The 27,985-nt window shown below is 41.7% G+C and overlaps 3 protein-coding genes and 1 pseudogene across 4 annotated transcripts; 2 read left to right on the top strand and 2 right to left on the bottom strand.

The window, feature by feature from the left end:
* The first annotated feature begins 10 nt into the window (after positions 1 to 10).
* On the top strand, positions 11 to 22,542 carry LOC106742693 (obg-like ATPase 1). Of its 2 annotated transcripts, XM_014615888.1 has the most exons (11): positions 11 to 145; positions 4,105 to 4,286; positions 9,599 to 9,659; positions 11,866 to 11,993; positions 14,819 to 14,994; positions 17,747 to 17,824; positions 18,781 to 18,878; positions 18,969 to 19,109; positions 20,692 to 20,788; positions 21,594 to 21,716; positions 21,809 to 22,542. In XM_014615888.1, exons 2-11 carry the CDS (start codon positions 4,106 to 4,108, stop codon positions 21,917 to 21,919), a joined length of 1,194 nt encoding a protein of 397 aa, XP_014471374.1. In that variant the 5' UTR covers positions 11 to 145; position 4,105; the 3' UTR covers positions 21,920 to 22,542. The 2 variants fall into 2 exon arrangements, with proteins under 2 accessions (XP_014471374.1, XP_014471376.1); XM_014615890.1 differs by lacking the exons at positions 9,599 to 9,659; positions 11,866 to 11,993.
* On the top strand, positions 5,244 to 9,591 carry LOC106742692 (adenylate kinase 9-like). The gene has a single exon (XM_014615887.1). It carries the CDS (start codon positions 5,656 to 5,658, stop codon positions 9,433 to 9,435), a length of 3,780 nt encoding a protein of 1,259 aa, XP_014471373.1. The 5' UTR covers positions 5,244 to 5,655; the 3' UTR covers positions 9,436 to 9,591.
* A 103-nt stretch (positions 22,543 to 22,645) lies between the features above and the next one.
* LOC106742686 lies at positions 22,646 to 23,981 on the bottom strand (annotated as a pseudogene).
* Positions 23,572 to 26,016, bottom strand: LOC106742685. Its single transcript, XM_014615882.1, has 4 exons — positions 25,954 to 26,016; positions 25,374 to 25,604; positions 24,970 to 25,130; positions 23,572 to 24,258 (listed from the first exon to the last, which is right to left on the bottom strand). The coding sequence occupies exons 1-4, from the start codon at positions 26,014 to 26,016 to the stop codon at positions 24,183 to 24,185; spliced, it is 531 nt and encodes a 176-aa protein (XP_014471368.1). The 3' UTR covers positions 23,572 to 24,182.
* Between the last annotated feature and the right edge of the window lie 1,969 nt (positions 26,017 to 27,985).

The following is a 27,985-nucleotide window of genomic DNA, read 5'->3' as shown; positions in this document are numbered from 1 at the left end:
TACGTAGAATCTCTGCAGGCCGCGGCAACGGCCGGTCGAATCGCCGTGACGTCGTGGAGGTGCCCGTGCTACGTTCTGCGCGTCGACACACGTTGTGTGCATCCTGAATATTCTGTGCAGTAGCTGCGTAACGCGGACGTGCCAGGTATCTTGCTATGTGTGATTTATGCTGCGTGCGAAACGAGTGCGAGGCGTGCTGTCGTCTGTTTTGATCGCGGCGAAATGCGTGCGCGAACGATCGCAGCATCGCTGGGAGAGAGAGTGCATGTATGTGCGAAAGAGTGAGAGAGAGAGAGAAAGAGAGAAAAGAGGAAAAGAACAAGCGAGCCGCTAGGAGTTCGTCGGCTCGCGTCGCGAACGGCGGCTTCGAGAACCGCACGGATCCGCGGTGTCGGCGAGTCGCGAGAATTAATCGGCCGGGGTGTAACATTTCTTTCCAGATGCGATCGCCGCTCGAGCTGGCAGGTGAGGTTAAGTTTTGCGGTGCGGTGCACTGGCTCGCTTCGCTCGCCGGCCGCCGTGCGGCAGCACCGTCTAGCAGAGTGCTAACGGCGAAGGCGCCGGCACGGAGGCTCCAGCGCGCCGCGATTCGAATCGATACGCTGCAACGGCGCGCCGTTGCATCGCATGAATTTGTTTTATGATTCGAAAGAGACCCGACTTGTTTTCGAGAATGCACCCTGTTGAAAATTTTCAGATTCCCACGGACACTCAACGGGATTTGTGTGAATTCATGTAGGATATTAGAAATCTATATAGGAATCCATATGGTTTGTGGAAATTCATGTACACGGTGAAAAATTTTGCGTTGAATTTAGCATATTTCCCAAACAGTTGACTCAAGTTTTTATGTTAATTCAACACGAGGTGAATATGTTGAAAAGTAATACAAATATTATGTCAATAATTAATCCTCGAACGGTAAGGTCAGATTGACACATTATTTATATAGCACGCGCTGTTTCTCTTCTTAAGGTATGTTCCATGTTATTATTTATTCTTTTACCCATTTTGTATATTGATTATACGAAAAACGAATAAAACAAAGCGCAGGATTGGATCTAATTCCACTTTCCCGGATAAGTTGAAAATCTACCTTGCCGTTAAAAAGTTAACACAGAATTAATACATTAATCAACACTGAAGTATACAAAATGTGTTATTTTAACACTTACACATATTGAATGTCGACATAACGTAGAAAATTAGAAAATAACATAAACACAATATGTTAAATTAATACACGGATATGTTAAAAATTTGACATACAAATTTTAATAAATTTCCAATTTCAACAAAAGTACAAAATGTTTTTTGCTATGTAGGAATCCACATGGATTGTTACTTAGGACCTAGATTTTTAGTATAAATTCCCAGGGGCAACCCCGGGATTCTATATTCTATACAGATTTTTGTACACGGTAAAAAACATTTTGTATTTGTATTAAAATCGGTTCTTGCTAATATTTGTGTGCTAAATTTTTAACATTACCCCTATTAATTTAATATATTGTTTTTATGTTATTTCAGCATTTTGTGTTGAGTCGATATTCAACATGTGTAAGTGTCAAAACATACACAACATATGTAAGTGTTGAAATAATACATTTTATATTTCAGTGTCGATTAACATATTAATTTTATGTTAATATATCCATGTGTTAATTTAATATATATTATCTCAACATTTTGTTTTGCGTCGATATTTAATATATATAAATATTAAAATAATTTATTTTATACTTCAGTGTCGATTAATATATTCATTTTGTGTTAATTTTGGATATAATTTTTGTGTTACTTTTCAACATATTCACTTTGTGTTGAATTAACAAAAATTTGAATAAACCGTTTCGGATATTTGAAATGTGTTAAATTTAACACATTTTTTACTATATGGTTTTTTTTAACAGAAACGGCACTCGAAATTGCATGAGGTTTCAGGTTTGATATATACTTCTTCTGACTTTCTTCCCCGAGTTTGCAAGATCGAAATATTCACTGCGGTGACGTTCACTGATTGACGTTCTGTAGGTTGAATTGATTGCTTATCAAACGGAACATGTCACGGAGCAAAAGCAGAAATCGCTCGGAAACAGAGAACATGAATGTAACAGCGTACGCAACAACGTTATTGTTGTTAATTGCATTTCAAATTTGAGCATCTGGTTTGACTGGTCACATCGCCGACATCGACTCGCCGGGGATCTGGGAAAGCCGAAGGGTTTCGCGGATTTTTCGCGATTAATAGGGGCCTCAGGCGCAATCTCGATCGGAGTGGCGCGTTTCCGAGAGATCGCCCATTAACTGTGTGCGTCTAGCGATTCGCAAAGCAAGACGACGTCGTAAAAGGGGTGGGTCGGTCACGCCGCGGCGCCAAGGTGGCTCTGGCCTTCTCTCTCTCTCTCTCTCTCTCTCTCTCTTGAGGAAGCATCGCGGGCGGAACGCTCTCCACCGGAGAAAAAGAGAGAGAGAGAGAGAGAGAGGCAGGGAGACGCTCCTCCATTATCGTAATTTGCAAATTTCCCCGGGACCGTGATGAAAAACGACCACGAGGCGCCGTGGTTTCGCGTTGAAACGCGCGACTGCGGCGAACAGGGGAGGAAGAGCGAGAAAAAGAGAAAGAGGGGGGGAAAGAAGGAAGGAGAGAGTGGGACCGCTTAGGGGGTGAAAAGAGAGGTAGACGGCCAAGCGTGGGGAGAGGAGGAACAGGAACCGCGAAGACGGTGGCGGATTGGCGGCCTCGGGCACGGTTGCGGATTCTCGGCGTGATGCCGGTGATTCGCGGCTTTGGTGCCCAGTAATCCCGGGTCCCCTCGCCCGGACATACTCCTTCTCTCCTCCTTCGGCTCCTCTGCCTCTGCGTCTACCTCTTCCTCTCGCCCGTACTCCTCCTCCTCCCTCGCAGCCCTCTCGCTGTCTTTGATACAGCGCGGCCCGTCGTATGCCGGCGGGACGGGACGGGCGGGAGGGGGCTCAATCTCACGGTAAATACAGCAATCACTCGATGTGCCGTCCGCATTAATATAATTAGTCACCGCGAGCGCTCGAGAGCGATGCCGGGGAGCGGATTCCGCCTCGCTCCGCTCCGGGCGGCGCACGCACACGCGAAATATCGCAGCCGCGCTTAAGTATTTCGGCTGGGTGCGCGAGTATCGGGGACAGCGTGCCCTTGAGCGGTCCTTCGCGACGACAGACGGAGTCACTCGACTATCAGCCCGCCGATTATTAAATGATCGTCGATATGAGACGCTATCATCTTTCCATTTTGTGTCTAAGTCGCGCTTAGAACTAGTACAACATCTGCTTTTACGTTTGTAATCATATAACGATATAAGGAAGACGATACAAGGAAATATCGATATTTGTGCGTGAAGAGTGTCTTCTCTGTAGCTACACGGTAAAAAATTTTGTGTTAAATTCAACATATTTCACGTGGTCCAAGCGGCCTACACAAATTTTTGCGTTAATTCAATACAAGGTGAATATGTTGAAAAGTAACACAAATATTATGTCAAGAATTAACACAAAATTATAACATCCACAATATGTTAATCGATGAAGGGTGTAATGTGTTATTTTAACACTTATTATTTTAACACTTATATGTGTTGAATATTGAGATTCAACACAAATATATATTGAGATAACATAAATACAATATGTTAAATTAACACATGGATATGTTAAAACGTATGTACAAAAGGAAAAACAGACCTGCAAAATCTATGTCACGAAGAAGAAAAAGATACGTTAAAAATTTAACATAAAAATTGTTACTGTACGAATCAATAAGATTTATTTGAATTATGGTGTTGTTGAGCAATTCTGCTGATGTAACAGCATTTTTTCCCGTGTATCTTGCAAAGAGAACTCTCCCAAAATGAAAGTTGTAAGAGTCACGATAGCTTCGATAAGATATTCGTGAAAATCCGAATGATCTCTTGCGCGAATCGGACTTAGCTACCGAAAATTACCGGATTCGCGCGGCACTCGTTCCGCAACATCGTTTTGCAGAAGATGGAAGCAGATTTTGACGTACGGAATTGGCATGCCAATGGACACACCGGGTGCGTATTAACACGATGCTCTTCGTGCTTCCAGCATGGCCCCGAAGAAGGTCGAGGAACCCGAGCGGAAACCGCTCATCGGTCGCGTTGGCACTAACTTAAAGGTGGGCATAGTCGGGATTCCGAATGTCGGGAAATCTACATTCTTCAATGTCCTCACCAAGAGTCAAGCGGCGGCCGAGAACTTCCCCTTCTGTACCATCGACCCCAATGAAAATAAGTATCTTTATTTACGTGCATGAATCTAATTAGGCGAATTTTGTCCTGTTCGAAGTGCATTGAGAGAAAAAAGTAAAAGTTTAAAAATTGATTTGTGATATGTAAGATTTATTTCATAGAAGTAACATTTATTTTTGTAGAATAAATTTTGTATTCCACAAATAAATTTTACAGTACATAATAAATAGTATATAATACATTTTATGGTAGTAATAATTTTATAGTTTTGTAGTGTTTTTATAATAATATGTAAATTTTTTAATACTTTTTTCTCAGTGTGGAATTCAAGTCTGCGGTCATCGTTTAATTTTTATCTCATATTTCTGCATTAAATATATCTACAACTCTTCCTTTCAGTATTTAAGGTAGTTGTAACGCAAATTGCTGTATTTTTAACGACACATCGAGGGAGCCACTCATAAATTTAGTATTTATCAAGCAAAATTATATTCCTATATATTTATTTTACTATCTAAATAATAAACATTAATTTGAAACGAAGTTCAAGTAGACATGTTTATACAATATTACAAATATGAAAATATTATTTTTTATTTTTCTTAGTAATGCTATTTTTATGCATTAGTTGATGTAATAGGGATACACAGATAATAAAAAGAGGTATATAAGTGTTTAAATATGTGCATATGTATATGTATTTAAAGTATCATTATAAGTTATGAACTTTACATTGCTGTATTTTTAAAACAAAATAGCCATTAATTCTGAAATTTTCATACAATGTCTTTATATGTCTCTATATATCTTTAATATTACAATAGTTTTTCTAGCTAATAAAATCCTAAATGAGGTTTAGTAGAATTAAAAATAGAAGTTAAAAATAGAATATTAACCTCGAGGAATAAGTGTAAAAAGTCATCTTTCGTTGTCATCTTTAGTTGCGAATATCTCAGCTCCTGAATGGTCAATTTGCTTATGATTGCGCCATTAATTAGGTCATATTTAATTAATTAATTAATTTAATAATTTAAATATTTGTTTATTTAAATCCATATATAGTGCAAGTTTTAACAGATTCTAAAAAAATTAATTTTGTGCTACAACTACCTTATACCCGAAATTTGCCATTTCCCTTTGTTATTATATTACCTAAACCGCCCATCGCGAATATTACTACGTTACATCCGCTTTACTGATATCGAGTTCTCGATTCCAAATTGCGCACGATTCGCGTCTCACTTTATCCTGTGTAACGGTAAAATTATTGTGGCAAAGCTACGCGGAATGTAGAATTTGCGAACAACTTCACTTGTTTAACGTTGCTCGGATACGTCATCAAACGACGGTGCGCCACAAGAAGAGTTAATCATTGACGGGAGTTATCGCGAATATCGCTCGAAAGAAAATGTGCGACAAATCTGCTGAGAAGCCGGAGCAACATGTCGCGGAGGAGCATTCCCTTAACGGATCACAAGAGGACATCCAATACGCGCCGTCCTCGATCAGATATCCGAAAGCCAATTTATACTACGCTTTCGCCGAGGATACGCACCCCACAACGAGGATCGCTGTGTCTAAGTCTCTCCAGCGAGAAAAACTTCCACCGCTGGTGGCACCGTTCAATGAAACCGTCCAGATGTTTAGCTCAGCGGACGCAGCTATGACTCACTACCTCCTGACCGACCCACCGAGTTTCGTCGTTTTCGGGAAACCCGGCTTGAACAGCGTCGACCTGGCTTCTGCAATAGCCGATGCTTGGAATTGCATCTTGATCTCGCCATCGTTGCTGATACAGGAAGAGATCGACGCCGACAGCGAGAAGGGTCGATGCATGCAGAAAACTTTGGAAAAAGGTGAGCAACTAGCATCGGATGTTGTCATGAATCTGATACGATGCAGGATCCAGAAAAGAGATGTCAGACACAGAGGCTACGTTGTCGAGGGCCTGCCGCTCATTCCAGATAAGACGAGTTTCGAGGACGGTCAGTCAGAATCTTGCAAGGACCAATTGATATGTGAGATGTGCGATCGGACCGTATCCTGCCATCAGTCTGACAAGTTAGCTGATCACTCAGTCTGTAAGCTGCAATCTGATTATGAGCAACAAATCCCACAGCAGATCGACGAGATATTCAACAAGTTGCAGAGGAAGCCTTCCATTATTATCTACATGGTGTGCCCAAAGCCAGACGTCGTGATCATGCGTGAACATGCGGAAACAGCGGCAGCTGACACTGTTGCTGAAGATATACTTGATGAAGAGTCGCACCCGCCGCTCGATGTCCGACAAGATACCAAGGAGCAACCGATCGTGAACGACGATCGAAGGAATAATTACTCAGAACGAGTTCCCGACGTAAGGCGTGAGGTTGAGCTACAGTGCGATCTGTACACGCGACTGGCGCTACCGACGATCGACAAGTGGATCCTCGCGCACGATCCTCGGCGTGTGATCCGCGTAGATGGACGTGGCTCGACGCAACGGATGTTTCAGACCCTCGACGCATGTCTACGCATGTTGCCGTTGCAGCCGTCGATTTTGCCCAAGCAGATGACGGTCGAAAAGGTCAACATAGAGGAGGGTCATGAAGAGATCTTCGAGATTCTACGACAGAGAGAAATCGTGTCGGCCGAATTCCCCTGGAGATTGTCTGCGTGGAAGTTCTTCTGTCCAGTGAAACTGGCTCTCGGACAAAAGGAGGACAGATGTAAAGAATACACGGTGAGATTTCTAGGATACATTTTCTTCTTATCGTCTCAAGAATCTGTAGACTTGTTTATCGAGAACCCAAGGACGTTTCTGTTACCGCCGAATCCTCAGCCGATTTGCAAGATAGCGGTGATCGGGCCGCCGTATAGCGGCAAGTCAGAGCTCAGCCTACGATTGGCGAAGGTCTTCGGTGGAACGGTAATAAACGTGAACGAATTGCTGAGAAACTGTCCTAATAATATATATTACATGAATATTGATGAATACGATGGAAACGTTAGAAATTACGATGAAGTCAGTGCATGGTTATGTAATGCTATTGAACAAAATATTAAAAAAATACCGAGAGAGGAACTTGAAGACGAATTATACAAAGACGGTGGATACATTGTGGATGGTATACCCATCTACGCTTGGATTAAAATATTCAGTAAAATCAGATTTATGCACGTTGTCGTTTTATTCGAGGATGCATATACTTCGAATACCTACAGAAATTCCTTCGTGTTACATACCAGACATAGCGAATATCAAAATACACTATATGAATATAGACGAGATTTGAATAAGATGAACAAATACCTACAGACGTTACAATGTAACACATTTTTCATTAATCTCGCGAATATCGAAGATATGACCGAAAACGTGTTGGATAATTTGAGATGGAATTTCAAACCCGCGACGAACGACAAGAAGACGGAAACTTTGCAAGGAACAACGTCCACGGAAAACAACATCGATGAGGAAACGAACGAAGACGAAGAGGAACATTTCTCGCGCGTCGTCGATCTCGAGACGGCCGAGCGACTTCTCGCTTGCGGCTACTATTTCCTCAGCCCCTTCGGCCGATGGTGTCCGGTGCAAATGTACGCCAACGTGATCCTCGTAGCCCACAGCCCGAACTTTCCGTTCATCTATCAATCTCAGATCTACTTCCTCAGCGGCGAAGAAGCGCTCCTCGCTTTCTCAAAGGAGATCTCAAAGTATCTCGCACGGGGCTTCCGTTTGCCGGCTTTGCCGCTTCGAATCGCCATCATCGGGCCGCCGAAGTGTGGGAAAACGACGCTGGCGGACCGTTTCGCGAAGACCTATGGCCTGAAGCGAATCACTCGCGACATAGCGTTACGCCACGTGCTGAAGCATTACAGCTGGACCGAATCAGCACAAGTGGCTAAGGAAAAGCTCCAGGCGAACCAACCAGTTCCCATCGAGTGTGTGATACGCGCCATTGAAGCGCTCTCTCTGGGACCGCGCGCAGCCTCGCAGGGTTACGTCCTGGACGACTGTCCCTTGAGTCGTGAGGAAACTGAGCAGCTGATTCTGTCGGGGATCCAGCCGATGATCGTGCTGGATCTCAAAGCGGACCTGCCGTCCTGCCTGAACTGCCTTCAGACTGGGAGTAATGACGGTACGGATGCCACCGTCTCTTCTGACTTCCTGGCGCGCTACGAGACCTGGCAAGTGCATCAGGCGAGCTTCCGGGATTGGCTGAAGAAGTTTTCGCGGAACGTCGTCGAGCTGGATGCCACCGACAGCAAATGGCGCGTGTGGAGCGTCGCAGATGGTGCGGTGCGCTTGAGATTCGCCGAAATCGCGCTCTATCAGCGAGACGCTGATCTGGACAAGGTGCACAGACTCAGGTACATGTGCGTGTCGCCCTTCGAATTCCGCGAGCGGCAGAGTCAGTATGAATCCTATTGCCCGGCCTGCTTGTTCCGGGAAGGCGTCGTGCAGGCCTCCATACAGCCAACGGATAACCAGGGAGTAGTGCAGTACCAAGAGCACTTTTACTGGGTTTGTCCGCAGCATATGGCCGCCTTCATAGAGGATCCCTGGCAGTATCTTCCTCCTATCAACACTGCGAGCCTGCCTGACGAGCGGTTGCAGATACTCGAGCCGGTGATCGACGTGGAGCACTCCTGCTTACAGCGACGGCTCCGTCTTGACGGCTGGTGCCCGGTGACTTACGTCGATGGCCCGGCGGACCGCAGACTGATCCGCGGCAGAGCCGACTTGGCTGTGCTGCTCGGCGAAGAGGAAGTTTATCTCCTATGCAGCGAGGAATGTCGTGACAAGTTTCTCGCGAGGCACGGCGACTACCGCAACGTGGAGATCACGCCTGCTCACGAGGTCGACCCGCGGGGTCTGCCGGACATCCTGGAGCGCACGTTGGTAAAGGAGGTGGTCGAAGCGGTGAAGCGGGTGGCCGCGCTGCGCCCAAAGATGGTCGGCCTGTCGGCGGCCGCCAGCGCGGCGATCCATATTGGCGTTCACCTGAAGACCCATCATGCGCGCGCCGATGCGAACGAGACGCTCGTTTATGAGCTCGCTGACAAGCGGATGGCCGCGCGCGACGAGATCGTTAGGATCGTCACCGACATCGTGAAGACCAGGCCCAATCCTTACGCGGAACACGCCGTCGACATCGGGTGCAACTGTTGTCCTGGGAATCGAGAGTGTCTGTTTGACTGAGTCCCGTCGCGTCAAGTTGAGAGACGCGGACTTGAATATTCATATATATCCACCGGGAGATCGTTACCCGCGTTATCGTTAATTGTTAAGTCGTTAATCGATTGTCATGCGGTCGAGGGAGACGAAGCTATCCGATTTTTCTTTTCTCTTTCTTTTTCAGCACGTCGCGTTCCGGTGCCCGACGCAAGATTCGACTATCTCTGTGAATATTTTAAGCCGGCTAGGTAAGAAACGAGCAACGGAACGACGAAACGTTCCTGAAATATACGTCGGTGCGCGGGAAGGAGGGCTAGGGGGAGGGGAGGGTAAATGTGTAAGCGGAATAAAAGCATATATAGCGCTGTCTAAAGATGTACCCTTGTGAAGGGAAACGAGTCGGAATAACCGGGGGGACACATTTCCATACTTCGCTTTTATTCTCGCAAGAAGACGGTGGAAAGGGGGAGGGGATTGGGAGGAAAGGCGAAGGGAGTCGATCTGCAATGCAGATTGCGCGAAATTCGTCTACGAGACGACACAGAAGTCCGCGCGGGACGGTATTCGCCCGTGTGTTACACGTTCTTCTTCTTCTTTATTCGCATTTGCTACACGTGTTACTGCGTTGGATTTTCGGCATGAGTAACATCGGCTAGTGTAAATTTTTGTTGATAAGGGAATAAAACACGCATCGGCGACGACGAATCCATCTGGGTTAGTCGGGAAGTTCGGTTCATCTTTTAAATCGGGTTTCGCTTCACCGCGATGGATGGAAACAAATCTGTGACTTCGTGAAAATGTTGCCTTTGTAACGATATGTTTCATAGATATGTGCGATATATTTGATAGATATATATGATAGACATATGATAGATATATAATTAATAAATATGATTGATAAGTACATGGAAGAAATTAGTATCAAAATTCAAAACTCATATTCTTATATATAAACAAGAATTACAGGAGATATATAAGAGGAGAAAATATTAGGTAGAAGAAATGATATCTTCAAACTAAGAATTGTACTTTGAAGATATTATTCTTTCTTTTTCTACAATTCACATGAAAATTATTCTTGTGAATAACAAGAGTGGTAATTTTTAGAGGAACCTGTATAGAACTGTACATATATATAGAATTTCTTTATGTAAGCAAGTTTTATCTTGATATAAGATTAGTAAAAATTTTGTACAAATAATTGACAGTAAAAATTTTGTAGAAATAACTGGAATTTTTGTGTTACTTTTACATGGGAATATGTTAAAAAATACATAAATATAAATTCACATATTCACCTTGTTAACATGTTACTTTTTATCGTATTCATCTTGTTAAAGTAACACAAAAATTTCATTGGACTGTTATTTACACAACATTTTTTACTGTGTATATATATATTCTTCCTTATATATAAAAATATGAGTCTTAAATTAATAGCAATGTTTTTCTATGTATACATGATAGGCATATGATAGATGTACGATTGACAAATGTGTGATAAACGTTTAATGGATACATTATAGACATTATCAGCATTGTTACTTGCATTATATGCATGCGACATTGGTTATTGAAGATCGAACCGAACTTTTTGGCCGGCCGAGCACAAAGATCATTTCGAGCGTAATACAGCGTGCGACGAAGTAACGAACGCGAGCAACGTGGACGACAACAAAAACCCATAGACCCGCGACGCGGCGAGAATAATTCGGCACCTCCATTGAGGAAACGACAATATTTGATTACGCTGCGCTCACACGCGAACGCGACCCTCGTGTTACTTCGGGTCGAGCAGTCAGCCGACCATCAGTCGATCGGCTAATAAAATCCCGGCGCGGCGTTCGGGCTAAATGTAAATCGCGCTTGTCTTGCGACGAGATTCGACGGGAATCGAAACATTGAAAATGCGAAACAGCCGGTCGGATCAAAGAGCGGCCGATTCATCCGTGCCTCTCGTGCCCGCTCGTTCGCTCCATTATCGTTCTCTCGTCTATGTCGGCGGTGGCAGCCACCCCGACTACCGGCACGTGTCGGATGATTCGACGATCCGTGATGAAAGCCGGCTAATACACCATCTCCCTGCTCGCCGCCATGGCCAGTCCCGTCCACTTTCGCCGACGCCTCCCTTCAAAGGCTAATTGTTTAATGAGCCTGTTGGCATTAGCATTTAAATATACCTCGTTGTCACCGGGTCGCTCCCTCGTTTCCATTCGACGCGCGCGCGTGCATCGTCGCGATGGCACATGCCTTCGACCTTTAATCGCGCCCGTCATCATCGGCGATCTACCTAGCGAGGGAATCGCAGCACCGACGGACGCGAAAAACGCAACTCGGTCTCTCTTTCTCTTTGTTGTGACAATGTCGCGCCGGCCAGTCGAATTTGTTTGCCTTTCTCATTCGAAGGAGGACCCCGCCGGAGGATTCGTAACTGGTGGAAGTTCGTATTTTCAGCAAGGTGCCAGCCTTCCTGCACGTGATGGATATCGCCGGGCTGGTGAAGGGCGCCGCCGAGGGCCAGGGTCTGGGGAACAGCTTCCTCTCGCACATCGGAGCCTGCGATGGCATATTTCACCTTTGTCGTGAGTACGGTGCCAATTAACTGAGAGAACGACACCCGTGATCTTGACGTTTGAATAACATCGTAGGTTTATTAGGCCTATATTATGAGAAAAATTATTAATATTGTAAAAATCATGGATTTTTTTGTATCTTTTGGCATTTTTAAATGAATTATTAAGATAGTTATAGCACAAAATGAGTTTTTTAAGAATTCGTTGAAAGTTGCACTATACATAAATTTAAATATAACCTAATTATTGGCGCAATTAAAAATCAATTCGAACGACCATTCGGAAACTGAGATATTCGTCGATAATTAAAAATATTTTTTATATGCATTGAGAAATCAATTTAGTTGACTCAAACAAAATTCTTGTTTGAATATGGATAAGAAAATTTTTTGATTTTGAGAACCAAAATTTGATTCTCTGAACCAAACCTTTTTTATTTTCGTTTCAACGAATCAAACCTTTGGTTCAGAAATCTTCTCACAACCAAAACATTTGTCTGCCTATATTCAAACAAGGATTTTATTTAAGACTAAATGGATTTCTCAAGGCATATTCCTTCAGATTTTAATATCCTACTTATAATAGAACTATTAATATAAACTATTAACACATTAAGGGCGGGAGTCGTAGTACTACGATTTAGCTCGACTGCGGCTTAAAGGCGGGAATCGTAGTAAAACAATTTAGCTCGACTGTACCTTAAAGTTTTTATGATAACACAAAATATCGCCCGCCGTTAATGTGTTAATATAAGAACTATTAATATAAGCTATTAATGTAAGAACTATTAGTATAAGGATAATAATCCTATTTATATAAGCTTTATTTATATAAGCATTAAAAAGAAAAAAAAATAATATTTTCGTATTTTATAATATCGTATATATATGTCGACTTTAATTTCGCTTCAAATTATTATTATTTAGGTAGTGAAATAAATGAATAGTAATTTTCCTTGATAAATACTAATTGCTCCCTTGATGCGCTACTGAAAATACACTCTACAATATAATTATTTTAAGTTTATTACCAATGTTTACAATGTTTCTTACAATGTATGTTACAATGTTTATTTATTCGCTTTGTAGACTGGTTGTCACCAGGAAACTAAGTATCTTATTGGATCTAACTAGTAATATCAGTTGTCACGTGGTCTTTTTTCTAACTAATAGATTTTTTTTCTAATTAATAGAGGAATAGAAATGGGGTAGAACTTCTTGCACGAAACGTAGAAAAGGGGGCAGGTGAAAGAAAACGCGTGTAGGCATCGTAGGCCTAACATGTTACTGTCAAGGTTAACGAGTCTGTCATTGTCTCCTTTGATGTTATTTGTCGCGCGTTTCGTTCCTCGTTTCAACGTTCGTCGTCGATACGCGGCGCATTCTCGCGTAAAAGCAGATAACAGCGAGCGACCACATTTCTACAAGAACAACTCGGAACGCGGAATCGCGATAAGGGCGATTGCGAATAGGCAGGAATTTTCGTCGATGGGATCAGGAGATTAGTTACGAGCGATATTTACCTATTTCGCACGTCGGACGTGTGATCGCGGTCGGTTTTACGACGTGTACGTGTGTTCCTCGCGGAGCGCGTTACGGGCGCGTTATGACCGTCGTTAAGTATGTTCCTGGAAGCTCGTTGCGTTATTGTGCCCGGCGATATAATGAGAATTGCGCGATTTACGCTTACGTTACGCCGAATTTGAATACGCCCCCGCGATGCACAAACTATAAATACGTATACGCCCACTTATGCTTATAAATCACGCCAAATATATATAGCAGCTATCTTATTTTTTATAAAATTTTTCTTCTAAAACTTGGTGTATTTTTGTAAAGGGAATTTAACATGTTATACTGAAAATGGTGCAAAATCTAGTTTTTTACACGATTTATCTTCAATTCTCAGGTTTCTTTTGTAAAAGGAATTTAATAGAGGAAAAGCATCAAAACATACCATTTTGTTTTTGGACTCTAAAAATATGTTAAAAATGTAAAATGAAAATTTATATACATGGATACAAACTTGCAATACTTCTCTACCGAAATATATGATAGTATTATGAAAATTATTACATATTTCTTTGCAAATAACTATTTTTTAAGATTAAGTTCACGTTTTGTCCGACGGAGCTCGACATTTACAGTCGAAAAACATGGATATGTCAGTTTACCATATCTATGTCTATTTTGGTGCTTTTCTTTTGTACTATGTCGAAAATAGGGAAATCTTAATTTTATGCATTTTTTTTCTTGTTTGGAATTTCGTGTTTTTTCATAGAGGAAATTTAATACATAGAGAGCTGTATAGAATTAAATTGATCGTACGATAATCTTCGCTATTGACTACGATCGAGCAGAATTTTCTTCCTGCAAATTGCAGTATGGAGAATTTTCATTACGGCGCGGTATCATTTAGTCGTAATGTCGTAGTCGTCGATGGAAATTCGCGGCGACGTTCGGTTTCGTGTCTGCAGGGGTCGTAAGAGCGTTAACCCGCTTGTGCTTCGCGTCGCTATAATGTAACAAGTAGTAATTCACGCAAAACGATCGTCGGGCAGATATTACATTCGTACTGAGAGAATAACATTTCGAGAAGCAGTTTCGCCGGTTAATACATCTTGCCGGGCCGCCGACAGGTGGTAATTTTTTCAATTAAAGCAACTCGGCAATCTTCGCGTGACGGTGGCTTGCTTAAATAGTCGACATGCGAGAGCTTCGCCGTCGAGGCGAGTGTTACTCACTGAAACAAATGTCCAGAAGCGCGGTTCGCGTTTCCCCTTCCCGTTCTCGTGAGATCTACTCACTACGCCTACGCTTTCTTTCTTCTATCAGGTGCCTTCGAGGACGATGACGTCACTCATGTGGAGGGCGATGTGAATCCCGTGAGGGATCTCGATATCATCAGTGAGGAGCTGCGACTGAAGGATGTGGAATTTTTGAACACGCACCTCGAGAAACTCGAAAAGCTGGTTATCCGCGGCAACGACAAGAAGCTGAAGCCTGAATACGTAAGTACTTGATCATTACCTCCCGTTCTTTTTCTTGAAAAAAAAAGAGAGAAAAAATTTCTCGATCGAAAAAATGTATCTTTTCCGTAAGAATGTTCTTCCGGTGATTAGAAGGGTGTTCAGTTCTTGTAGAAATTCTTTTTGGTCTATCTTTACTCTTTTAATATCTGCCATACCATAGAGTATATGATAATTGCAAAATAAGGATTTCTCACAGAATAGTTGTTCTTAACAGTATCTTGCGAAAATTCTTAATCTTATTAGATTTTTAATAAATCTTAATAGAATCTAAATTGAATTTTTTAAATAGATTTTTAGTAAGGAAATTTTATTCTGTTAAAAAGAAAGATAAATAAATTATCTCTTTGTTTTTCGCAAAACCTTGGAAAAAGAATGAAAGTCATGAAATATCTATTCTGAAAAAAAAAACGTAACTGTTTAAAGAGAAATTCAAATGAATGATACACCGAAGATTAAGAAGATTATAAGGCAAAACGAATTTGATAAGAAATCGATTGACCATTCGAGAGCTGAGATATTTATAATTAAATTTGGCACTTTTTATACACGTTTCTTAAGATTAGCTATTTTCATAGGAATGTCATTTTTCTTGATAAATACTAAATTTATGAATGGCTTAACGCGCCACGGAAAATATGACCTTTACAATCTTCTTAAGGTGTTCATCGTTTAATGTATCTCTCTCTCTCTCTCTCTATCTCTCTCTTACTCAGGATTTACGAATTAATCCCCGGCCATCCCATCGCACCGGTCACTTTATATGTATTATAATCCGTGTGACGTAATCATCGATATTTCCTGTCGCATGGACACACGTTACCGCGAGAAGTCGCAATAATTTCACAGGAGAACCGTGAGTCTCTGAAAAATCGCTGTTCCGCGCGACGATTTTGCCGTCCGCGATCGACCCGTTTTCATCGATGCATAAACAAGCGCTTATAATATGCAGGTTACTTTCCACAAACAAACCACACGATTCAACCCATCCGACCGTTAATCTTCGCGGTGTAACGCCTCATTTGCTATCTGTGTGCATTTGCGTACACGATACTCGCGAAGCCGTATCGCGGTTTCGCGCACGAGTCCCTTCGCTCCCGTGGCTTCGTAGCGTTGTTTACGCCAATTGTTTACGTTAGTTTGCAGACACGTTTAACCCTTCGACCGTACATTTCTGAAAAGTCGCTCGCACCGCAAACATGGTCATATTGACCTTGTGCGATGTTCTAAATTCTATATTTGAAAAACTGTAAGAGGAAAGAGATTGACAAAATTCCAAAATAGAAAGTAACTCTTCTACTTTGATGTGTGATTATGTATTCATAGAAAATCAAGTTTCGAGTTACTGAAAAAAATTCGAATCTAGACAATGGACTCGCGAATAGTAGTGTTTTATTTTTTAAATGGTAATTTCTCTGTTTTTTATTATTTTGATCTGCAACTGTAGGACGATAAAGTTGAAAGATAGTTCTAACAGAAAAATATGCCCCTAGTGTGCGTCTCTAGTCTCTAGTTCGAGAAACATTTTTTGAATAATTGAAAAAAGATATTTTGAAATGTCGAAAATAGGTATGTTTGTGTGAAAAAATACTTTTCTTATGAAAGTATTGGAAATAGTTTATTTTTTATTTGCAAAATGGTAATACGCATTGTTTAAAAAAATAATTATTATTTAGGACCATCTTTTGCTGGACGCATTTGTGTAAATTACACGTCATCTGACTCTATATAATTCTAACATATTATTATTTATTATATTCAAAAAAATAATATGCTAATCACAATGCTTACTTACGTTCATATATAAATTTTCAGCAAAAATAATCACTCGTGGCGTCAAATTATACACGGACCGCACATTATGGGTCTAATTGACCCCCCCTCCCCTCCTCAAATTCGAGTGACTCCCAAACGCGTATTAATCAGCTTATCAAATTCGCATTACTTCTAACGAACAGAGCGACTCTTTAACGATTTTTCGAGAGTGAAGAGAACTCATAAATCACGTGCTTCTCTTGGCTATAGCTTTTCAAACGCAACTCACCGGGTCTATTTGACCCATAATCCGGTCGAGGAGTTAAAGGGCACTAAAGACCGGCGTGCTCGTTACTACCCTTTCCCGTCGATTTCGCCGGGCGAATTTCCTCATCACGAGAGAAACCCCAAGAAATTTCCTCGCGGTCTCTCACCCCCTTTGGCTCTCAGGGTTCATACGCGCGACGTATGAATTCGCCTACCTACGCCTGCCCGGCCACGAGTACATCGCAGCCCCTTTGTCGGATCAACTGCGAAATTACCGGGGAAATTAAGAGAACGCGGGCGAAGCGAGGCTTCCTGGAACGAGTCGATCGTCGGATTACCCTCCTTCCGCGGATTGACCCCCGGTAATTACCGATCTCCCCCTCTTGTTCTCGACTTCGCAATTTGGCAAAAGTTTTCGAGGATTCGGAGCTACCTTTTCGTCCTCTCTCTTTCTCTCGGCGGCGGCGGAGGAACTAATGGGACCTCGCGGCCGACGTACGATCCTCTAATCACGATTCGATCGCGAAATTATCCTATCCTCGATCGGCCGCGTTTGTTCGTTCGTGCAACTCTGAATCTCGCTTCCCGGCGAGATCGGCGACGAGTGACGTGGTCGCGATCGATCGCCGAGAATCGTGGCCGCAATTACGCAAGGTGCACGAGGAACTTGAATAGCTCGAGCAGAAATGCTTAATCCGCGTTTCGTCCTCAGGATACGCTTCTGAAGGTTAAGGGCGTCCTGATGGAGGAGAAGAAACACATCAGGTTCGCCGACTGGAGTGCCAACGACGTGAGTTTACACAGTTCGCGTCTTCGCGCGTATCGGGCCGGTCAAAAAGTTCAGTTCAATCTGAATTGAGTCGAACTTGGCTTTATTGCATGAAAAAATATAATTCTATTCGGTGTAACTGAATTTTCTGTTGCCTGAAGGCCTGAAAACTCAATTGAAGAAATAGAAAAATTTCTACACAAAGAAAAAGGTTTCTTTAAATTTAATATACGTGTTTGTTTCACTTGGGTTTGTTTAATATAAATAACAATTTAATATCAAATATCAATATTTTGTTTGAGTGAAAATATTGTTTTATTAGAATAAACCATTGTTTGATAGAAAAAACAGTTCATTCAGAGGAAATATCTGGTTTTTAATTAAAAACAAATTATTTCATTGTATATTAAATATTACTCCACTAAAATAAAATAAAGAGTTTCAAATATTTTTCTAACATAGTGTAGTTTCTTTCAAATAATTTATTGTTTGTGACAATCATGATTTCAATAATATTTGGATGAAAATACAAACGTATATGTTATTTGATGTCATTTGTCGTTTGTAAAGATATTCATCGTTTGAGAAATGAAATATTTCTATTTGTTGGATCAAACATTCGTTTGTTTGCTCCATTCCAAAAGACAAATTTGTTTCAATTAGAAATTAGAAAACAAGAAATTTTACCAAATTTCCAAAGAAATCTTTTTTCTATGTACCCTAAAAAATAAATATGCGAAAGATATTTTTTACTTTTTTGGATATTTTTACAGGAGATTTCTATACAGAGAAAAAGGTGTCTCTGGATTTAATATCTCTTTAATTGAAACAAATTTGTTTTTTGGAATAGAATAAACATTATCAACGTGTTGCATATATGTAAAGTGATTAATTAAAAATCGAACTGACTTTTTGACTGACCCGATTCTTGATATTCATCGCGAACTCAGTGTCTAACTTGAAATTTTCGTTTTCAGATCGAGGTGCTCAACAAATATCTATTCCTCACATCGAAACCTATCATCTACCTGGTGAACCTGTCGGAAAAGGATTACATACGCAAGAAGAACAAATGGTACGTATCGACGCGATCTTAACTCAACGTTTGCTCGAAACTATCCCTTCCTGCATTCATCTTGCATTGTATTCTCTCATTCTTCCTCAGGTTAATCAAAATAAAAGAATGGGTTGACAAGAATGACCCAGGCGCGATCTTGATCCCTTTCAGCGGCATTTTCGAGAACAAGGTCCTCGACATGGACGAGGCGGAGCGCGCAAAATACTTCGAGGAACACAAAGTCACCAGGTTGGCCATCAGCTTTTCTCTACATCGTTCATCCGTTACGAACGATCATTACCTGCGCCCTCCTCGGCGAGGTTCTCTCGCGGCTTGCTGTTGTTGTCGCGCTCGCAAATGAGAGGGTCCAACTGCGCGTCGCTCGCCGCCTTTAAACTCAAAAGTTCGGTAGTTCGGGTTCTCTCTCCCTCTCTCCTCGGCATATAGCCGTCGCTCATTGCTGGTCGTCTGCGCTTCGGCGACGAAGCGCCGCGAGATTGCAGGGGCATGGCGGAAAAAAAGGCTCAAGAAGGCGTTCGTAAAAATCCGGCGAACGCGTCCGTCTCCCTCGACGCGCTCCGGGTTCCCACATTTAGCTATGCACCGAGTTATCCTCTAACGGTAATAATAATGGTGCCCGGGTCCGGGCGTCTAGACTCGTCCCGTTCTCTCCCTTTTTCTCTTTCTCTCACCACGTAGGACGACGTGGGGCTAATAAAAACGACGACGTGGCTGCCCGCTGCTCCGACGCGGCGCATTATATTTTTACGAACAGCTATTCAAATTCTTGCAAAATTGCATGAAAACCCCTCCCGCCCTCGCGGGCACACGCTGCTATAATCGGAAAGGTGGGTGGAGCGGAGTGGTAATCGACGGTGGTTCGGTAATTCGATTGGTTAGTGGGTCATTCGTACCCCACGGGCGTGCGTTGCACGTGGTATAACGCTCGTAAACTCCGTAAACTCACGTCTACGGTCTCTCTTTCTGCTCGCAGGCTCGTATCGCCAGTCTCGATCGTCCTGCGTTTTTCAATCGTACGTGACCGTAATCACCGGCCGAGATTTAATTAACTGTGTTGTTGAAAAATCGCGGAATTGCAAACGGTACGGTTTCCCTTCTTTTTCTTCTTCTTCTTCTTCTTCTCTTTGCGACGCTTCGAGTGGAAATCATTATCTTGCCGAGCCGGGACACACTCGAACGCGGATACGAGCGGATACTTAAGAGAAACGAAAGAGAGAGAAACCGACGGAATGTATTTTTCCGCAGCGTTCATTATCTCCGCCAGACTCTCGCGAATCGGATCAGAGAGTGGCCAGAGAGTGGAAGAGGTCTATGATAGTCGAGTTTTGCCTAATAATCGGGGGGGATACAAACGAAGGGACGGCAGATACCGTGATTTTATTTCGAGACCGCAGATAACCGAGGCACCAGGTACACGGGTCCTCGCCGGAGAGAGAGTCGGAATGATAAAATTGCGGTATTAAGTCGTTCAGCTTTATGTGTATTCTCTGAACTCTTGGAGTTTGCCGGGCCCACCGCGCGTTGGATGTTGGGCTCCACTTGCGCTAACCTGTCATTAGACGATATTTGGCCCGGGACAATCTTATTCCACAATGCCGCGCTCGGACACCTCTCTCCCTTCCTCACTCTTTCTCTTTTTTTTCTCCTCTTCGCCGCGAATACGCCCTTATTTTGCGACCCATTCAACCGGAGATAATAGATCTTAAATCTACTTATCATTTCGGTAGAGAAGATTTTTTTTCTCATCTTATAGCACACCATGAGACATTTGTCATAAATCTGGATTTATTGTGTCTTCTCTTTTATTCAGTGCACTCGACAAAATTATCACACAAGGCTACAAGGCGCTGCAGTTGCAGTACTTCTTCACGTCTGGTCATGATGAAGTTAAGGCATGGACGATTCAGGTAGGCGCAAATGACGACGAATAAAATGAGCCGATTTTGGTCCCAGAGGGGCAAACAAAAACGTTTTGAAACGTTGTAGATTGAGCTACTATATCTGATTTTGAGCTTTAAAAGTTTTAATTTGTTGAGCAAGTATTAAAACCAGCATATGAAGTTATTAAACGTCTAGTACCGTATTAGTACGATAAATTATTATTGTTGAGCTTTATAAACGTATTTATTCGTGTTTTCCTGCTAGTAAGACGTGATAATGCTCTCATCTCTAATAGTTCATGTTCTGATTAGCCCACATCCGTTTATTCTATACAGTGGAATTCTTTATATTCACACACTTTTGGGGCCGAAATGTGATTATTTTTTTCTCAACGTTTTGTTCTTTCATTCTTATGAATATATTTCCCTATGCGTAATATATAGATTTTCGTTCATTAAAAATATTTTACTATATTGTAGTATTTTACTACTGAAAATTGTAAGATTTACACAAGAAATATTTTTATAATCACTATGATCCCCTTTGACCAAGTCTCCTTTATTTATTAAATTCTGTCGATTATGAAAGAATCATGCTCTCCCATTATAAGAAAAAGGGAAAATGACATCATCTCTGTTAAATTTCATCTCTATGAAAATTACATTATCAAATTACAAATCTAATATTCAATTTATATTTACAAAATCTATAGAAAATCTATACAAAATCTATACAATATCTTTGATATAGATATTTATACAAAATCTATATAATCCATAGAATATTTATAGAATCGATTTATATTTATAGGATTCAATTGATATTTTACAGAAAGGTACGAAGGCGCCCCAGGCTGCCGGGAAAATACACACAGACTTTGAGAAGGGCTTCATCATGGCGGAAGTGATGAAATTCGACGACTTCAAGAACGAGGGTTCCGAAGCCGCGGTCAAGGTACGCCGAGAACGAGAGACTATTTCTACTTTAGACAGTACGTAACGTGACTTCCCTCTCCACTTATTATGCGCTTTCCGCTTTGTCGACAGGCCGCCGGCAAGTACAGGCAACAGGGACGCAATTACGTGGTCGAGGACGGTGACATTATCTTTTTCAAATTCAACGCGGGCGCCGGATTAAAAGACGCAAAGAAGAAGTGATGGCACGCGTTTCTCATGTTGTTGCTCGTCCACTTGTACATCAACATGATCCTGCTATCTTGGTGCACGCATCAACCGCGCGTCAATCAGTCCGACTCGCTTCCCGATCCTCCCTGAGTTCTTTCTCACTCGTGACAGTCACTCGCGGAGTCTCCCGACGGTCACACACACGATGGCGACAGTTATTTTTCTATCGATTCTCCCCGTCTGTCGTGCTCTAACCACGGTTGCATTTGCGTCCGACGTGTTTCCGTCGTCGTCGGGGGTAATTCGATGGTCTCTTCTTGTTGAAAAGCACGGCGCGCGAAATGGCGCCTTAACATAGCGACGGGACGGGCGTGCTTCCCGTCTTAGCGAGTAACGTGTTTTGCGAGCGCACCAGTGGCGCCGTATTCTCACAATTATCGCTGCGTGTACATAATTAGCGGATCTCTTCAGATCAAGTTCTTGCATTTCTTGTCTTTGATGCGGACATACGCGTGCGCGAAAGAGAGAGAGAGAGAGGAATGCGAAGGGATCGAGGAGAGAGAACGACGTGTTTGAAGCATTTCTTTGTACTACTCTGTATTTATTCGACGACTATTAAAATAGATTGACGTAAAAAAAGAAGATAAAAAAGACTATAGTTGCGTTTCACGCGAAAACTCGCTCCGTGTCGCGTGCGCTTTCCCGAGACTACGCGACGATTTATCATCCGCGTCGAGATGGCACGCGGTGATCGCGCACTCGACTTTCAGATGACACGACAAGCCCACATTTGCAACTTTCCACTGCGCTAACGACGAGATCGTGACCTCCCAGAAGTTCCTTTCCCCTCTCTATCCTTGTGATGCGGCGACAGCGCGATCGCGGCGTCACTTTTGGGCTCCGCTTCCGACCTTTAGACCACTCTGCCAGCCACGTGTTGTCAGCCGTTGTTGAAGGCTTTGTTGAATAGTCGGAACTTCAACCATTGATAAAACTCCACTTCTTGTGCGAGGGCTGTCCTCAGGGACGCGTCTTTCACCCGCAGCTTGAGACACTGTGGAGACGGCCGAATGCTTCCCTCGCGGTCCTGCGAGAGCGAGCAACGGATTTATATCGATGACGGAGGAACGCGTAACGTCGAAATTGATCGGAGAAGCGTCTCCTGTGTATACAGTAAACAATTTACAGGCGATACTTACGGAACTGCTGGTAAATACGAACGGCGCCTATAAAGAAGTAAGGAAACTCGAGCGCCAGCGCGTTTAACGACTCCTCCATGTAATCTAGTATGCCGACCACAGGATACCATCGGACGACGTTCGAGTTCGTCAATACCTACGTGCTGTTTTGTTCCCTGAAAAGAGGGAAATACGCGCGATAGAAAATCAATTTACAAGCAAGGTGGCAGTAGCAATGTTTGGACACTACCTGACCCAGGAATTTTTGAACTTTAGCACGTTCTATGTCGCGTGTGTGTGTCCATATAGTATAAGTCTCAAAAGACACCTTAAAGATACCGAAAGATATTCTTATTTGTTAATTGGCTTCTATTGTTTTTTCTATTTACACTTTTAAACCAAAGAAGCTCGATTGTTACAATCTTGATTTTTCAAGATATTTCATGATTGTATTTTAGGTCTGTTCGTTTTCGCTGCACCGCTGAACTGGTGCAATAAGTTAAAGCGAGACAAGTATGTTTTCTCACTTCAACTTATTGCACTAGTTCAGCGGCGCAGCGAAAACGAACAGACCTTTTGTTTAGAAGCCAGAATATCTAACTAGTCTGGATATAACTTACTGTACATGTTATTATACAAATAAAATTTGATACACGCACACATATACACATAACAGGACAACGTGAGTCACCGGTCCACGAGAAGTCATGTAAAATTAGTCTGACACGGAACGTGTTAATATAAATATTTAAACTTTCAACATGAAATATATATACACACATATATCGAATATATACATGTACTCCATGTTGAAAATTTAAATATTCGTATTGAAAGGCCAAAATAATGAGAGTGTTCAGTACAAGACACGTGTCCAGGCATTTTCTTTTCTTCGCGCAAGCATTCGCGTTACTCATGATGGCCGCTTGAACGAAACAAAACCAGTAATGCTTGTTATATTTTTTCTAGAAAAATACTTGCGATTTTCGGTCGCGATAACATCCGGACGTGAATTAATAAAGCACCCGTTCGCCCGTGAAACTATCGCGCTGCATAAAATTCCGCGGTTGGCGAAAGCTCGCATATGTATTCAGACCAACGGAGACCTGTCGTTGTACTCATGTGCAGCAAGGTTCCTGGCCGTAGAGATGAGGTATGGCGCTGCGATAGAACGCTCCTTTCTTCTTCCCGTACCTGAATTGTGCGCGTTTCATATTATTTCACTTGAGAGAGCATGATAGCCAGCCAATAATATTATATTACCGATAATACACGAAGATAAAAAATTCATTGTCGATTAACGTAACAATGAATGAACCAAATGCATTTTGGTTGATGGAAATAGAATTTCTGGTCCTTGTAACCGAATTTGGTTCATAAGCATCAGAGATTCTGTTTCCTTCAATCAAAACGCGTTTGTGGTTCGTTCATTGTCATGTTATTTCAACCAATTTTTTTTTCCTGTAATATTCCAGCAAATATAATTACGTATCAATAACGTTAGAAACGTTATTGATATATCGTCATATTTACCGGGATTAGGTCGGTGCAAAAGATACGTCTCATTTTTTCATTATAAATTCCACTAGGAAATTTTAATATTAAAAGGAAATTACGAAATCCTCGTTAGTTGTCTGAGAGAATACCGGGTCGATGTCGTTTCCTTCGTAAAAATTGTTACTTCCTCCGATATTGAAAAATTTCGCTCTCTACTTCCACGATGAACCTTTGGCACCGATCTAATAGCGATACCGGATACGTCTATTGCGCTTTACGAACTATCATAATACATTGCTCTAATTAGCTCGTGTCAATGCAATATCATGCTACCTCGATGTCACTTCAATATTCTCCAACGTGTTTGCGACACACAATCTTGAAGAACGAAGCGACGAAAGCACGTACCTACGCCAGAGCCGCAGATCCAGAAGGTCTCTCACCAGAGATATATAACTAGGCCTTTGCCGATCAAATTCGGAGAAATTCAGAAATCTCACGTCCCCGTCAAAGCTTAAGAGAATGGCCTCCTGCTTGATGATGCTCGTCATCTCTTCCACTAACAACTCCTGTCGAGTTGAGAATTTTTATGTTTTTTCATTCTTTCAAGGCTCAAATCGAACAATAATTTGCCAACAATTCACTAACTGTTTACCTAATTTATCAACAAAAATAATTTACATTGAGAGACTGTACATACAGGATGCGGCAGCGTAATTTCCTTTTTTCAAAATTCAATAAAATGCATTTTATGAGGCACATATTTTTTTTTTTTTTTATAATGTAGGTAGACATCTAAAGTTTTATCTTACATGGTTTTGAAAATCATATCCGAAAGGTGACGCCCCATATTGTCTATACACTGGGTAAACCGAATTCTGGCGTTTGTCATTACTCTTTCGAGCATAGCGACGGGTATGTTGGCCGTTTCTTCCCGAATGTTGGCCTTCAGATCTTCTAGGGTTCTTGGACGGTTGGCGTAAACGCGGGATTTCAAAAAACCCCACAAAAAAAATTGCAAAGGGCCAAATCGGGGGAGCGAGCTAGCCACTCCAAATCACCCCTCAGGGAGATGAGTCATCCTGGGAAGTGGTTCCTCAAAACAGCCATCGATGCCCTTGAAGTGTGAGCTGTTGCTCCGTCTTGTTGGAACCATATGTCCCTTAAGTCCATTTCATCAAGTCGTAGAAAAAAAAATCCTCGAGCATGCTCACATAACGGTCTGAATTGACTATTACTGTGACCTGATTTTCTTCAAAAAACCATGGACCAACGATGCCAACTGATGAAATCGCACACCAAACAGTCACTTTTGGCGAATGCAAAAGCCTCTGATGGAGTTCTCGAGGCTACATTAAAGTGATTTCTGAAAGCACGCTGGGTTGCAATCACCGAATTGTCATTAGAAAAGTACGCTTCTACGGCAAACGCACACTCCTCACTGTTCCAACGCATGATGGCGACTGACCGAGGGCTGAACAAAACTTTAGGATTCCCTCTCGCAAATGCATNAGGTAGCATATATCCCTTGTTTCCTCTATTCTTATATCTCTATGCTCAAATGAGACCACTAGCGCCCCTCTACGACCGTTAGTTTTTTAAAGGCGGGCATTTCAAATAAGGAAGTTACGCTGCCGCACCCCTATATCTGAGAGATTAAAAAAAGAACACTTAATGTTTGAATTTTTCTGCTGACCGTATTATTGATTTTTATTAAGAGATCCTTTTCAATGATAATTCATATTTCTGTTTACATATTACATGAAGCTCATTAGAAAAAGTTGATATAACGCTGTTATTACTGTTTTCGTGAAGCATCGATGCAAATTGGTACACAAAATATCCCGAGAACTATTGGGCCGATTTAGTTGTAGTTTTACATAGATGTCCTTATTAAGATTATCTCATTTTCGTCATAGATTTCTTTCTATATCTATTTTCTTTTTTATAAACGAAAAGAGGAGAAATTTTCGGCAAAAGATCGAACTTTTGAATTCGAATAAATTTATCAGAAATTAATATTTTAAAAATCAGCTACGACAAAGATTAGTCTTATTTGTCTATTTTAACAGGTTTAAGCCTTATTTGGTTTAGACAAATGACGTCGGAGATTTTTTGAGCTCTCCGAAAATGCCGGTTAACAATGCCGAGCTTCACGGAAGTAGCAATAACAGTTACATATCAATTTTTTAATGGGCTTCGTGTAATGTGTAAATAAAAGTACGAGGAATCATCCTTCAAAAGGACATCTTCATAAAGCATATATATAGTGGTCAGCAGAAAAACTCAAACATTGAGTGTTTTTTTGAGCCATTCGGATATATATAGCCCTTTAAGAAACAATCGAACCGTAGACAAAGACGAAGCACTCACTTGCTGTAAAGTTGACGATAACAGTGGTCGCCGGATGGCAGGCATATGTATTTGAAACAGATGTAGGAATATATGGATGGAACTAAGTTGAGTTTATAGGCAAAAGGGATGAAGCCGATTTGAGAGACGAAGTATCTCTAAAATTGTGCCTGGATTTGATTGGTTGAGTTGTATTCATGCGCAGTACCGCTAATTATAAACGAAGTAATAAGAACATGAACATATAATTCAGAATAATACGTGAAAAATGAATAACATAATAGATAGGAGGCGATTCTATGCAAATCATCTTTTGGTATACTGTGAAGAATATGTAAAAACAGCCTGTTTTTATTTACAGTTCATAATCATAAAAATGTTATCTTACTTATGAAATGTGATTTTTCTTTCATTTTGCGTGTGTTTTTTCCAATTTTAGTTGTCCAATCTGCTTTTGTACAAAGGAAAATAACACTGCACCATTACTCCAACGATTTATTAATAATAAACAATAAGACAATACTTGCTAACCTCCTCATACGTGCTCAGACGTTACATGAATGCTTACATGGACGCGAAGATGGTACTATGTACGCTTGCGCATAGTAAAAACCAATCAAAACCAGGCACAGTTTTTACCTCGTCCCCCTCTCTCTGTGGCTTCACCCTTCTGAGATTACACTCCATCCATATATTCCTATATCCATGGATTGAAAATGTAACCCTACAGACGTTATAGCAGTAGCACCATCGGTAATTATTTAGTTTAGCTACGCCAGCACAAATATGGGTGAAATTACACTTATTCGACGCGTTTTCACATGAAACGAAGGAATCTGGCAGAAAAAACTGTCACTCTACCCCGCAAAGCGAGTTATTAATCGTCAAAGTTGACGACTTGACAAGGTTAGGAAACCTGTCATATCGACGAAATGTTGCGATATGAGTATGCTCCGTGGTCATATTCGCATGCTCTATGGTCACATGTGCGTGCTCTGTGGTCACATGATCATGGGAAACATAGAGATATTAGGTTGGTGCATATGAAATGTCGGATTCTTAAGTGATTGTA

This window comes from Dinoponera quadriceps, unplaced genomic scaffold (assembly GCF_001313825.1).
Source record: "Dinoponera quadriceps isolate SergipeBrazil2010 unplaced genomic scaffold, ASM131382v1 scaffold856, whole genome shotgun sequence".
Classification (NCBI taxonomy): Eukaryota; Metazoa; Arthropoda; class Insecta; order Hymenoptera; family Formicidae; genus Dinoponera; species Dinoponera quadriceps.
This window is presented reverse-complemented; position numbering and strand designations above follow the sequence as displayed.

What these genes read in the sequence shown, in the direction of transcription:
- LOC106742693 (XM_014615888.1), top strand. Translation starts at nt 4,106, where the DNA reads ATGGCCCCGAAGAAGGTCGAGGAACCCGAGCGGAAACCGCTCATCGGT. An exon ending in TGGCATATTTCACCTTTGTC is followed by an intron (nt 11,994 to 14,818) that starts GTGAGTACGGTG and finishes TTCTTCTATCAG; the next exon opens with GTGCCTTCGAGGACGATGAC. An exon ending in CCGACTGGAGTGCCAACGAC is followed by an intron (nt 17,825 to 18,780) that starts GTGAGTTTACAC and finishes TTTCGTTTTCAG; the next exon opens with ATCGAGGTGCTCAACAAATA.
- LOC106742692 (XM_014615887.1), top strand. Translation starts at nt 5,656, where the DNA reads ATGTGCGACAAATCTGCTGAGAAGCCGGAGCAACATGTCGCGGAGGAG.
- LOC106742685 (XM_014615882.1), bottom strand. Translation starts at nt 26,016, where the DNA reads ATGCGTTGGAACAGTGAGGAGTGTGCGTTTGCCGTAGAAGCGTACTTT. An exon ending in ACTTTTCTAATGACAATTCG is followed by an intron (nt 25,605 to 25,953) that starts GTGATTGCAACC and finishes TGGAGTGGCTAG; the next exon opens with CTCGCTCCCCCGATTTGGCC. An exon ending in GATCTGCGGCTCTGGCGTAG is followed by an intron (nt 24,259 to 24,969) that starts GTACGTGCTTTC and finishes CGCACAATTCAG; the next exon opens with GTACGGGAAGAAGAAAGGAG.